We start from the raw sequence: 14570 nt of genomic DNA, 5'->3' as shown, positions 1-14570 counted from the left end.
ACTGCCTTCATTTAATAATGTACATGCCTTCTGCAATCTTCACACTTCCATCCCATTCTGTAAGGCCCCAAACACAATAAAGGCACGACTTTCATCACATTAAAAACTAGTATAGGAAACGTGCAGGAGTAATAAATTTCTCACATCAAGTCTTCTCATTTATTTCTCAAGTTTGGTTTTCGTTTTTCACATTTCGGTAAGGATACAATCCATTCCCCTTCATACTGCTCAATTAAATACCCCTTAACGAATTTCCTGATTTGAAGATGTAAAGGAGTCCTGACAGAGGTTCTCCAATGATTGCCATTTGAATATTTTAAAGAGGTCAAATTCAAAATGATTAATTACATACAAATTAGCACTAAGTAAATGGGGAAATGACATGAGACAATTTCCAAAATGATATGCAGAAATTACTATCTGCTTGAGCCTATACTTTCAACATTACAATACCTATCAAGGCCAAATGAAAATTGACCTTTGTCATGTAACCATGACTCTTATATTAACATACATACACAAATCCCTTAATTTACATCTGCATAACATTTAAATAATAATAATTAGGAAACAATGCCACCAAGCGCTGCACTCTTTGTTCCTGAACTATGGGAAATTCCATGTGCCAAACAATCTTCTACCGCTCTAACGACTTTGCATTTGATTTTTAAAAACTGAAATTTATACATAAGTGAAATGCTTTCTGCAGACATTGGACTAAGGGCATGAAGAAAATGGGGAAGGCATTTTCCCTAGCAGTTAAACTGCTTAAACACGACTCCCAAAACCACTAGCTTGTTTTTTCACTGCCATCCCTTTCCTAGAACCAAGGTGGGCAGGGCGGGCTGTCAAGCACTCTTACAAAGGTTTTCAACTGGATTACATGAGACACAAGGATAATTTCTTGGGAGTACTCCAATGGCCACAGTGAAACTGTTCAAAAATTGTTATCAATTCAGCCCAGTAAGCTTTAATTACTATCACCACCAAACCACAATAGCTCTGTTGGCATCTCCACCTGATGCAACTAGCTCTTGTAAACAGTCCTACCAAAACATGACTTCACTGCCACATTTTTTCACACATCCACAAGTCAATTTTTAAAGAGGAATTACACGTAGTCTTGCCTCACACCCAAGAGCTACAATTCAAAATCACCTTACAGGTGCAGAGGTAAGCACACAGTACTAAGATGGGAAAACCAATTACACTAGAGTAAGCAATTAGTCTTTGATAAACCATTTGCCGAACTTCTCCAATTCTTCCTCACGGACATCAAATCATTTAAAATTACTCTACGATTTCCTCCCTGTATTCCCTCCACGAAATAACTAACCGTCAATTATTCATTATTTATTCACCAGTATAACATAAGGTACGATTACAGGAGTTTCACCTAAATGAAAGACAACAAAAATATAAAGAAAAAAAACAATGTTGTTTCACAATTTTTACACTTGCTCATTTCAAAAAAATTAAATTTACACTTTGAAGGTAAGTCCTTTCGCATGAAAGAATATGGAGGAAACTGGAAATACTTTACAAAACTCAAAATTCAGGGTTAAAACCATACTTATGCCAAAATCACTATGAAACTCCTATCAAGGCAAGGAGTCCTCATTGCTCGTGGTCATCACTGGAGAGCTCATAATGCAGTTAAAATTTTACTCCAAAGTAACGCAATCCAATAATTCCCTGAACCACCCAATTGTATGTGCGAGTAGTGGGAAGGATGAAATGGAGATAATGATTGGATAAGGGTTGGGATTATATTTTTTGGAACAAGATATGCTTTTTAATAAAAAAACAAAATCGGGAACCAGGGGAAGAAACAAATAATGGCATTGCCAGATAAAGAGAACACCAGAGTCAGGTTGTTCCTTTAGAAAATGTTAGACAGCAGATTCAGCATCACATTATTGCCATCACATGGCATACTTGCGCGTCCATTCCCTTGCCAATTCATTATATTTTTCTCTATCAGTCTTATATATCCTCGCTATTTCTGGCACTAAGGGATCATCAGGATTTGGATCACAAAGTAGTGAACATATGGACAGCAATACTGAAAAAAGACAGAATAGGTAAATTTCAGGTGGGTCAAGAACCTAGAACACTTTCCAAAAGCCTACAAATAATTTGCTTACAATTACCTTTCGAGATTGTGAGAGCTGGCGACCACTGTGATCTCAAAATGTCCAAACAAATGCTGCCATTACTATTTATGTTAGGATGATAAATTCTTGTTGTGAATGCAACCTGAAACATAAATCATAATGTATTCAGTGAAAGGAAAAGGGAGACATCCTTACATGAATGCCTTATAGCTCCACTCTGTGCACAAATGAAGGAAAAACTTTCATGCCTACCATGAATGTTTTTGACAGAAACTAACAAAATAATTTCAATTTAACTCTAAAAATATATTTAGCCTAAAAAAATTAATCTAAAATATACTGAATAGAAGGCACCAGCTAATATTTATGAAAAAATTTCCCACACAAGCCAAATTTCATTTCATTATAAATTTATAACCTTAATGCTCACGACTTAAATTTAGCCATTAATCTTTTAGAAGCATCATCCACCAATTGGCTGAAGAACTAAATAATAAGATACATCACACCGAAAGCTACAATTCAAAATCACCTCACAGGTGCAGACGTAAGCACACAGTACTAAGATGGGAAAAACAATTACCCTGAATTAAGCAATTGGTCTTTGATAAACCATTTGCTGAACTTTTCTAATTCTATCTTCATAATTAACTTTCATCACTTTAAATCAATATTTACTTATTAATATGGAGTGAGCAAGGAGGAATAAATTACAAACAAAATTAACATTCTGGGTGGTTAAAATGTATCAAGGATGAGTATTTAAATATGTCTGCTGTAATTAAATATCCCAGGGTACAAAATTATCACAAAAATGAGTGCTAAGGGATCGATCATCCGGTCATCAGAGCAATTATACGTGCTTCAATACAGGTATCATCTTCGAGTGAGAAGTGAAGTGGGGTAGGAAGCGTGAGGTATTGATCATCTGGTAATTTATGCACGTTAACATGACAATATCACATGACCTGAACTGGTGCCCAACCAATATCTAAAACTAGACTATGCCGTGACACTGACACCCAGTCTATTAAAAATAAGATCAAGAATCCCTTATAATCAGCACTATGATGCACACTCTACATAATCTTAGTTTTGCACTTCTTAATTCATGGAACTCTATTGTGAATGAGAAATTTGCACTGTATTGACAATCAACTTGGATGAAAGCGCACTGCAAAAAAATGCCAGGACACTGCAGCCTTTCAATGTTTACAATCGGCACAGGTTAACTTGTTTATAGCCACTGATTAAAAGTGTAAACTGAGGCCAGTGGGCCGGGGTTGGAGGAAGCAAGGAACCGACTGACATAATTTGCACTCAACTGTGATAGTACTTGTGTGGTTTAAAATCATTCCATTGAATCGATCAGAAATTAATTCATATTGTGCTATCCTCAATAGTGTTATGCTTAGAATTTTGTTGTCTTTATTAGTTTAGTACGAACTAAGAGCATTAATGTAGAAATTGGTTGAAATGACAGGTAATTCCTATTTTTTAATTAAAAATCTTGGAGCTTTCTAGTGCCCCTTCCAGTCCAATAGGAATCCTGGATGGTAGACAAAATTAAATACATTACAAGAACACTTAACACCGGTAACATTGCAAATGGATAATAATTTAACGAAAAATAAAAACTGATAACAGATAAGTTGACTACATGACTTAAAAATCTAACTCGTCTCCTATGTACAACTCTCCCTAAAATAAAGGTACCATAGAGTAACTTTTTTTGTAACATCAACATCCAGATGTAGCAGAAATATCACCTCAAATCTCATAGGTTTGGGACATTTATAAAATATTTTTAGCTTGATTTATTTTACAAATAAAAAGAAGTCCTATGTACTTCACAATTTGGCGAAAGTATGCAACTCCCATACTTCAACTACAAACCAAGCCCTTTCAAATGAGTGAAATAAATGAGACATGAATAAACCCCATATTGTGGACTGAATGGAAAAAATATGATAGCATCAGAGTAGAAGTAGATACCTCACACACAAATGGAGTAATACTGGCATACCTTTTCAACCAGAGTAAAAACAAATTAAGCCATTATGATGAGGCTAATGATAGCTAAAAAAACGAATTACTTCAATGGTTATACAAAATAATACCTTCTCCAGACCTAGGTGTTATTTATAGACTGAAATATCAACAGATAAAACAATCTATCTGATAAGACAACCCCTATGAAAAAATTGTATAAACCTGTTTCAAATTTTTATACATTCTTATACATTGCCATGGTAATGTATAAGAATGTATAAAATTTTGAAACAGGTTTATACAATTTTTTCATAGGGGAAAATACACAGAAACCCAGCAAGCTATCCTCGTCCAGTACCAAGAGACGATAAAAATAATTTACATCACCCATATATAAAATATAAAAATATCATTGAACTGTAAACGAAAACTAGTTAAACACACCACTAATATTTTAACAGTTAGCCAGTCACACAAAGCACCGAAATCAATCCTCGGCTTTAGGCATTAAGAAAAACTTATGCATTTCAACACGTGGCTCTAAATTTTTAGGATGGTTTCTTTCCCACTCGGCACATTTTTTAATGTTCCACAAGCAATATAAAAACATCGTGAATGCATTTTTTTCTTAATTTCATTACATTCGATACTACCTGCTACTTATATAGAAGAAATTTACTAGAAAAAAAGACTAAGGAAATTGTGAGCCATGTGCATGTGTGACAGCATGACAGTTCCCCTCCAGTTAAACATTATGTTTAAGCTGTACAGAAAATGGCAGTTATCTGTCACGATAGTAAGATTCTTCATCAAAGTCTATCCTCTCTTTATATCCTTACTACACTGCTATCCTTCAGCAAAACAAAACGTACATAAGAAAAGTTCAGAAGTAGCTGGCAATGATATCCAAAACTGATTTCTTCACACCAACAGAACAAATCGATGTCCCTTCTGTCTGCCTTTATGAAGGTGTTACCCCCAATACCTTCCCCCTTTTACAACCTTGAGGAGAATCACTGACCTCAATTCTGATATGTTGGTAAGTAGATAAATTACTTTTGCCGACATAAGTGAACATTTTTAGGGCTATTTAAGTGCTAATTGAACCTAAAATTGCAATGCAACCAAGAAAGTAACTAACCACCACAGCTGGTCAAAGAACCACCACATCCTTTTTCAAAACATCATGCATGAAAATAAGACATCCTCCACACATACTGATGTGCGAGAAATCAATAACAAATAAAGATATTATAAGCTGAAACTTAGTACTTGAAGTTCCCAGCTAGTTACAATGACAGCCCTAGCAAATCAGTCAGGGATAGCAGCATTAATAGGAATCCCTCTCTTTTAATACATGCCACAACCATTTTCCTTCCCTGAATATGAACATGCAACATGATGCAATCATTGCAGCAGATATGCCAGCACATAGCAGAGTGACAGCCAAAACTTTGACATCAGAATGAAGAAATTTAAAACTAACTTGTACATCCATAACTTAAAAATCCATTTACAATGTTATTCATTGGAAAATGGAAAATTATGACTTAACCAAAAATTTTCAATAACATGGAAGAGCAACTGATATTGATTCCTGGCAGGGGCGGATCCAGGAATATTTTCTGTGTGGGGCACAAGGGTCTCACAGATATTTTCATATTAAAGATAGAAAAAAAAACAGAATAATTACTGCAGAACATATTCTCTTCATTTTGATAAGAAATTTCTTAATATTAAATTAAATGATTGTGGCTTCATAACAAAAAAATAAAAGGAATGTTATTTTTTAAAGTCCATGTCCGTATTTTAAGCTTCTGGGGGAGGCACAGCCCCCCTGGCCCCCCAACCACATCTCCCCATAATTCCTGGATGACCAAGCAATCCACACTCATATAAATTTACATGACAAAGAAACTTCACTTGCTCATTCACACACCTTGACTCATAGCATTCAGAGCATCAAATTACGAAGAATAAACCCACAAAAATAGTAAGGTTAAGATAGGATGATAAAGAAACAAAACTAATGACAAAAAAGTAGAGAAGTAAAATGCTAGAGGCATAATGTAATGAACCATCCCAAGATTGTCAAAGAATTTTGGAGGAGAGAATATAATTGCTAAAACGCCACATCATGATCATTTTTAGTTTCATCCGCATGCTGTGTTTGATCCATTACTCAATGCAATACTATCTCTTCAATTGGAAAATGCAGACCACAACCCAAAATAGGTCACGCACAACAAGCAACATTGAAGGACAGCTTCAGGAGCTATGTGATGGGAATTGCCAAAAAAAATTCTTTCACTGGAAACTTAAACAGAAAAGCCACCATCTGCAAAACTGTCCTTTCAATTCATACAACTAGAACCACCCATTCAGCTTGCATTTCACCCTTTCCCTGCAAATGACTTGCATACCTTACCATGGGTACCTTATACATACTACGAGTCAAAACAACAAGAAAGGAGAAATATAATGATTTATCGCTGCTAATCTCTTTCTACTAACACCAAACACCAATCGTAATGAAAGCTTTGAACTGAAGCAGGGATGAAAATTTTACCCCAGCAATGGTCTACATAAATGCCATACTTAAAAAAAATAACTTAGAGAGATACTATTAATGGTAGGCTGAGTATAATCTTTGAATGCCAATAAATGAGTGATAAATTACAGCACATGTGTCACTACCTTCAATCGCAACTTCACTTCAAGAACCCAAGAACCTCAAAACTCTAGGAGCCATTGAGACTATGCTAACCACTGAGAAAATTCTTCCATTTTAGATTAAAAACCATTTGTTCATCTTAGCGAATATCACTGCTGAAGGTCAGCAAATGAGGGCAAGATGCATAATACAGCAAACAATTATCCATTAACAGTATATCGCCCACAACCGAGCCATAAAATATCGAGTTGTCTTGCAGATAAGCAGAAAGTAAATTAGGAAAAAAAACAAGTTCAAGGTCGTCCAGAGTAAGATGAAAACACTAACAGCTGTTCCTAAACAGTGAATGGGGACCATGCAAATTTATGTTGATGAAGACATACAACTTAGGAAATAAAACAATTATTGAAGGCAATAATCCAAATACATGATTAGACTTCTTACAAATAATTGCAGAAATGGATCTCACTACGATATACAGGATCCCGTTTACTTGAAACTGAGAAAGTCAGCCAAAACAAGTAATAAGTATGATGGACAAAGCCTAAACCAAGGCTAATATGACATATATAAAAACAGCATGGCCACTCAAATTATTCAGTAGAAATACCAGGAATTTTCCAGACTGCTCTAAATGACATCGGAACAGACTGTCAAAGATCAAAGTTATATCAAATTAGTAAAAAGTTTGGGAAAATTACTACTTGAATTTTAGAGAATAAAGGATTTTTCCTATTTTTTTAGTTCCATGCCTTTCCAATCAAACTCATTCACTGATTTTTCCAGTTGAAAGAGTGACCTGAGTAACTGAAAACACACTTGAAAGATTCCACAGGTAAAAATTAATTTATTAAAATATAGCAACAAATAATTAGCATTTCTGATACAAGTAAGACAAGATGTCCTTCACACCATTGAAAAACATGACAAAAATAATATAATATTAGTGTAATCTGAATTATACAACAGACAGAGAAAAAAGGACAATTTAAACATCAATTGAGGGCCAACCAACACCAACTAAGGTATCATAGAGGTCTATCTGTTATGACAGCAGTATATGTCATTGTAGAGTCCATTCAGTGGCTACGCTTCCCAACCAAGGGAAGCACAACATGACCATCAGGCTTACGATACTTCTAGTCTATCAATGTGCATGTAATAACAATTAGTCTCATGTCTAAGACTACCTTCATAGACAACATTCAAAAAGTAATTTATTTTCAAATGTGATGAAAGTACTTGCAAATTATAAACTAAAGCACGCCACAACTAGGCATTAAATTATAACTTCCCCACAATGGAATGGAATTATTTGACACATGCTCATGGGCTATACACTGGAATTTTCACCCAGGAAATTCTTCTCAAGAAGTAATTGTAAAACACCACCCAAAGCATTCAAGTTTTTCCAATGAACAGGCGTAGAGCCACATTAACGATTGAGTTAATCGAGCCACATTTCAAAATTAAAATTAGCCTCAACATGCCGTTATACACTAAAAATTTGTAGAAAAAAGAATTGCTTACCTTTGGTGGTTTAAATGGATAATCCGTTGGAAAGTGAATGGTTAAGAAAAAAACACCTCCTTGGTATGGACTGTCGGGCTGAAATTTAAGAAAAAAAAATAAAATTACCTTCAGCAACCATATAACACTTTAACTCAATAAGAGACTATTATACTTACAGGTCCCATGATTGTGGCCTGCCAGTGAAACACTAAAAACGAAAGAATAAAATGTAATTGTGGAATAACCAAAGACAAACATTCTGCACGGAACTCACTCTAATGAAACATAGTAAAATTGAAGGACTAAATGACTAGTATATTATTTCTATACTTACGATCGTCGCCTACTGGTCCTGCAGAACATTGTGCAGGTGGATCCCTGCCCAGGTCTTGGAGTTCCTGAAGAATAGAATTGCAAAATCATATAAGAACATTCACGGCGAGCTAAGTGAATGTAACCTTCCCGTACTATATAGTAATTCAGACAAAATGATCTTATGTATGCGTCATGAAATATTCCTTGAAAATTACAATGGCGATTTTCGGGGGACGTCAATGAACCAATAAGGGTAAAAACACAACCATATCGCATTTCACTCTGAGTTTCTAATTCTGGACCATAAAATCGTCATTGAATTCATAAGAACTTAAAATATGATATACAGAGAAAAAAATTGGTCCATACACTAGATCAACAAACAGGAACGAATGTGTCACCCGACGGTTCAAGGAACTAACGGGCACCGAGTAACTTAACAGCCAGAATAATAAAAGGAGCACGAAGTCCATTTCCGAAAATAGGTAATGCACAACGAAATGTGTACAGCAGTTCCCTTAAAATTTAACAAATAGATACATAGAAGACAAAAATCACAGTCATCCAGTCAGGTGATTAATAGTGGCATAATGTAGTATTGATAAAAACCACGCAACCGCGATACGATGCAACACACCAAAATGTAAAGAGACATTACTATTGCATTGAATGTGTAACTTACTAACTGAGAGCCTTGAAGTACGTATTTATATAACTTAAACATTCGAATCACTAATTGATACAATCAATTGTTCATGGTTTAACACACTTCCGGCATTCAACACAACTTGCTTACTTTCGACACTTAAATCCACAAAAGATGCAATCGCCCATCAACGAAGCAGTACCTTGGAACTCTTCGCAACTTTTAATGCATCACTACTACCAGTACTTCAACCGTTACACTGACGTGGGTAATAAGCATTGCAGACATAAGAGCAAAAGTAAAATCGTTAAGGGCGTTGAGACAAGTACTCTAAAGAGCAAATTTCGGCATATGAAACTGAGCCTCAGGCACAAGTAATGAAGTAATACATACCTTATTTATTCTCTTTAACGCCATCACAACAGCTGTGTAATTGAATTTGCAGGTCTGCCACAGGCAACGAAACTCCTTCCGAAAGTCTACTGATTAGGTAATGTAAGATGGCCGAACCTCCAGTCACAAGGCGCAGTGATATTGTGCTAATTTACAGGAGGGCAAGAGAAACTGTTGAAATGATGGTTGCGCAGACAATCGGATCTTTTCGCTTCACATTAAATTATCATTAAGTCTCCATAATTCAACACATTTTCAGATCTCATATAAATAAAGCACCAAGAACTATTTTACTTAGAATTCGCTACAACTTACAATTTCCCTTCTTCCTCGTGTACCGATTAGTAAGGATTTCTGCCACGAGATGGTATCGTTCATAAACGTTGCATCGTAGTATTTTCGGTTGTATTCTGTCGTCGTGTCGTGGTGAAAAGCAACTTTCCCGGTCGTATTTCTGAAATTAATTGCTGATATTTTGTATTTAATAAAATCTACGAGAAATTATCTTAAAAAATCGGGAAAATAATGCACTCCTATCGCTTCCAGCCTAGTACAGCATCACCAAGGTTGGTATACCCGTTATTCCCTCTTTAGGGTTAATGATCGCTAAGTGTTTGTCGTTGTGCGAAATACAACCCCAATCTGCCGATAAAGTAATGCTCACTGGGGGTGAGCTCGAGGAAAACCTCAGCAATAATGGCATGAGCGATATCAATCAATGTAATAATCGTATTGCCCAACAGAACTCTTTTGTTTCGAGTTATTCACGGCGGTAATTTCAGATATATTGCTAAAGAATATCAATTAATTTAGCTGAACCACCTATGCATGTGTTTCAAAAAATTTGCTATTATGATTTCAGTGACTGGTAACTATTTAAATTTTTTTTCCTTTCTTTTTCAAGAATACCATTCTTACGGTTACGAGCAAAGTCTCGACTGCCTATCGAATTTGTGAATTTGTTCTTGGCGAGTTCGCCATTGAATGTACGTTCTAAGATTTTTCTTGTCTTTTTCGTCTCTTAATTTATTTTTATGACTTATTTGAATTGTTTGCTCGTGTAAGTGATCACCGAATTATATCGTGACGAGTTTATGATTATCCAACTTCTCATTGTAGGTAGGTACCTAGCTCTAGTTACATTTTCTGTGGATACGTCATGTTTTGTCGGGAATTTAAGTAATAAATAACAGTTTTCATCCATAAGTTATTGCATTTAATGTTTATGAAGTCTTAAGTATAGTTGTCAGCTTAGTGCCAATGCATTGAAGTTCCTGTTGAAAGTGGATGAGACTTCATTCCAGTCATTATTGGCAGAGAGTCCTTGCTCTTACCTCAAAAGCTGTCTTACCTAGTAATTTGAAATTTCCATTTTAAGTCTCAAATATATTTGTGTACTTCGTTTAAATCAGATGGCTATGAGGTTAGCTAATTGCAATAATTTCAGAAATTCCCCACACTATGGGTTGAGTTTCTACATAGTTCTGGGGATCTCATTGCAGAAACTGTCATCAACTCTTGGAAATTTAATTACTAAGAGGGTCAAGTATACCCAGTCACACTGATTTACTCTGTAGTCATAATGTATTTTGCTCCTGTCATATTTTGTTCCTTTATGCAGCATCGTCACTTATAAGTATACTTATTAGAGAACACTAGAGATCGATTATGTTACAAATCCCATTATTAGAAATGATCATATGCATCTAATTTTAAAATATTTATTGTACATACTTCAGTTCACAAGCACCAGCAATACCACTGGCACACCCACTAGATACACCTCTCCTTCAGATTCCTTGGGTGCATTAAGGGGGAGTGAGTGCCCACAGCACTACCGCAATAGCTGTGAAATTTCCCCCTTCTGAATGCAAATGCTATGTAGCACCTCATTGTGAGCACTCAGCTAATTCTTGGAGAGGTATTTTCAGCCATTACTTGCCTGAGCATTTGTAACTGATTCACAGGGCTCAAATATTAGTTCTATTTGGTCAAAGGTGTGTTGCTAGACAGTGGGGCAGCAAGGGAGGGGGGATTTGGGGGATAAAACACCCCTCCACCCAGAACTCAGAGAAATTTTAAAATAGAATCCATTTTACATAATTGGGTAAATATTACTTACAGAATGGCGTAAGTATTAATGAAATATCCTTCAGAGCACCGTAAAACTCACCATTTTGAACCATTTATCTGAGAACTTATCAGGGGGAATTATTATTTGAGCCAAAAATCCCCCCAGCCTTAATTTCTAGCTGTCCGTCTGTTGCTGGGTGATGACCAGTCAACTTTTTCAATTCAATGAGGATGAGAATAATTGTGCTCCTGTAGTGAGCAAGAGCTCTGAGCTCTCATTCCCTCTGAATGCACCCCTTATATCTTCCTCAGAATGTGATACAAGGGTGCAGCAGCCCTCTGAGCCATGGGGGTAGGGGAGGCAAACTCTCCTTCTAGGGAGGAATGTTTGCTCCCCTCCTTTTGTTGCACCTCCCAGATTATATAAATGGTCAAATTTCTCCTGAATTCTATTCTAGACATAAAGGGGGGAAGTGGAGTCTCATCTTCTTAAAATAAATTTTTTGCAGCATTGGAAGGGGGCTAGCCCCCTGCATCATGCTTGGGGAGGCAATGTCTCCCTTGACCCCATATGTTGTGCCCCTGATGTGACACGCAATGCTGGCTAGGATTAGTGAGCATTGTGTCACACTCTGTAATTTCACTCACGTTATGTAATTTTCACATTTGAAGCTTCTTCCCTAATTTCAGATGCCAGTTTCTCATTGAGCTTATTGAAAATGAATGGAATATGTGCATATGCTTGTGTCGTAGTGGCAGTAAACGAATGGAAAGGAAATTGACAACTAATGTTTTATGTTATGTTTATTTGCCGGCCAATATGACCTGTTTTCAGTGGAATGGGAATAAAATAAAATTATGCTGACCTGAATACATACTTTGAGCACACAAGTGAACTCAAACTTTTGAGCAGACTGACAGTAGGATGAGGAGAAGCTGATATCAAAAATGGGTCCAGACCTTCTCAGGTCTTTTAGCTAACAGCCCATAATAATAGACAGAATTAGGAGGGGGTCATGGGGGCATGAGACCCCTTCCCCCACCCAGATGCTTGAAAAATAGACAAGAATGGTCATCATTAAATTTGTTTTGTTTATTATGGAGACTCAATCATTAAATTTCATATTAAAGTGAATATTTCATACAGTAATTGTTTTATGTTGTTTTTTAGTCTCTAATATGAGAAGACCGTTTGCCTGTCGTACCCCGAGCAAGAAATCCTGTATCTGCCCTATCGCATGGACCATACTGTCTCAAACTATACCCAATTTAAGTGGGCAAAGGTTGATCACATGACTACCCTTAGGGGAGGGACAGGGGTGTTAGCGAGGGATGATCTCAAGAATATCAATTACTGCTCCCATTCTGCCCTCATATGAAATTGTGCTCATCATCATCAACAGTCACCAATCTTAAGATTGGTTTGATTCAGCCCTCCACTCAATTTTCCTATCTGCTTTTGCTTTAGCCATTACATATTTCTTCTAGTATAGACAGTAGCGGCACTAAAGATTTCCTTTGTTTTCGGGGCCCCCCACGAAAATATTTAAGGGGCCCCTATATAAGCTGTTCGTATTAATGGAAATGAATTAAAGGCTTTCTATTCTATATAAACCTACTTATGATTAAGAAAGTGTAATTTATAGCATTGCTTACTGATTATTGCCATATATGTCTCAATATAGTCCCCCCTTTTTTCCAAAAATGCCTGTGGTAAAAGTAAAGGGGGGACTATATTCACACATATTTTTTTTACTTTTCCCGATACTGAAGCCTCAAAATTAGGGGGGGGGGACTATTCCGAGAATTACGGTATTTTTTTCCCTACTCATCACGAGGGCCCCCTTTGGCCAGGGCTTCCCCGCGCTGCGGGGTCTGACGCGCCCTTATTGCTGCAACTTGGTGTACATCCTTCACTACCTGCTCTATGTATCTCATCCATGACCTACCTCTAAAGTTCTTCCCTTCTGCATGTCCTTCGATGATAATTTTCATAAGACCATCGTGTCTCATGATGTGCCTGATTTAATAGGGTATTTTCCTTCATCAAAGGAAATGAAAGGCATTGATTGCAATTCGTTACCCACCATTAGCGTATTCATAATATACAAATTATTTGGTTTTAGAAATCCCAGTTTAAACGGATGTTAATGGTCTATTTTAACCTCATTTGAAAAAGGCCAAATTGGTGCCCATGCGTTGCCACTCCACCTGATGTCACAGGGACCCAGATGCTATACAAGTAGTCAAGAGTTTTACATCGTCTGAGATTACCAATGCATGCATTAGGCACAGAGCTCAAGGAAACACCTCTTAATAATAACCTATTGAAATTGCCCATGGTCAAAAAGTTACCTTCATCTGATAGGGCATTAATAATCCTTATTTAAGCCAAGCGCTACCTGCTGGCAGCCTACATCGAAGCAGCGCTCATAGTCTCACACCAAGGTAGACTCGTGTGGCAGCAGCCAGAACCAGAATGATGTCACATGGGCATTCATACTTAGCCATCGGGTTTTCGTGTGCTTGAAAATTTTATTTCTTCATTTAATCGTAAAAAATAGATATCGTCATTTAAAAATCTAAAAGGGTACTGGAGGAGTAATAATCTTTTGATTTAGGCAATTTAAAAAAATAGGAAACCACCCTATTGTCCCATTTCTACCCAACGTTTCAAAAGATTCCTCTCCTACTCTTCCTAAAACTTCTGAATTACTCATACAATCTGTTCATTTGATCTCCATCGCATTCTTCTATAACACAACATTTGAAAGCTTCCAACGTTGATTTCTCCACTGCTATCACCACCTATGCCTCCATACCTTACAGAATCATCCACCACATGGGA

The 14570-nt window shown here is 36.5% G+C and overlaps 1 protein-coding gene across 2 annotated transcripts; it reads right to left on the bottom strand.

The window, feature by feature from the left end:
• Positions 1 to 145: 145 nt before the first annotated feature.
• LOC124160549 (ubiquitin-conjugating enzyme E2-17 kDa) lies at positions 146 to 10347 on the bottom strand. Of its 2 annotated transcripts, XM_046536415.1 has the most exons (8): positions 10226 to 10347; positions 9965 to 10103; positions 9650 to 9795; positions 8630 to 8693; positions 8472 to 8503; positions 8314 to 8391; positions 2154 to 2259; positions 146 to 2065 (listed from the first exon to the last, which is right to left on the bottom strand). In XM_046536415.1, the coding sequence occupies exons 3-8, from the start codon at positions 9671 to 9673 to the stop codon at positions 1926 to 1928; spliced, it is 444 nt and encodes a 147-aa protein (XP_046392371.1). In that variant the 5' UTR covers positions 9674 to 9795; positions 9965 to 10103; positions 10226 to 10347; the 3' UTR covers positions 146 to 1925. The 2 variants fall into 2 exon arrangements, with proteins under 2 accessions (XP_046392371.1, XP_046392370.1); XM_046536414.1 differs by having other exon boundaries at positions 9965 to 10347.
• Positions 10348 to 14570: the final 4223 nt, after the last annotated feature.

Source organism: Ischnura elegans, chromosome 6 (genome assembly GCF_921293095.1).
Source record: "Ischnura elegans chromosome 6, ioIscEleg1.1, whole genome shotgun sequence".
Classification (NCBI taxonomy): domain Eukaryota; kingdom Metazoa; phylum Arthropoda; class Insecta; order Odonata; family Coenagrionidae; genus Ischnura; species Ischnura elegans.
The sequence above is the reverse complement of the archived record's forward strand: the minus strand, read 5'-3'. Positions and strand labels throughout refer to the sequence as shown.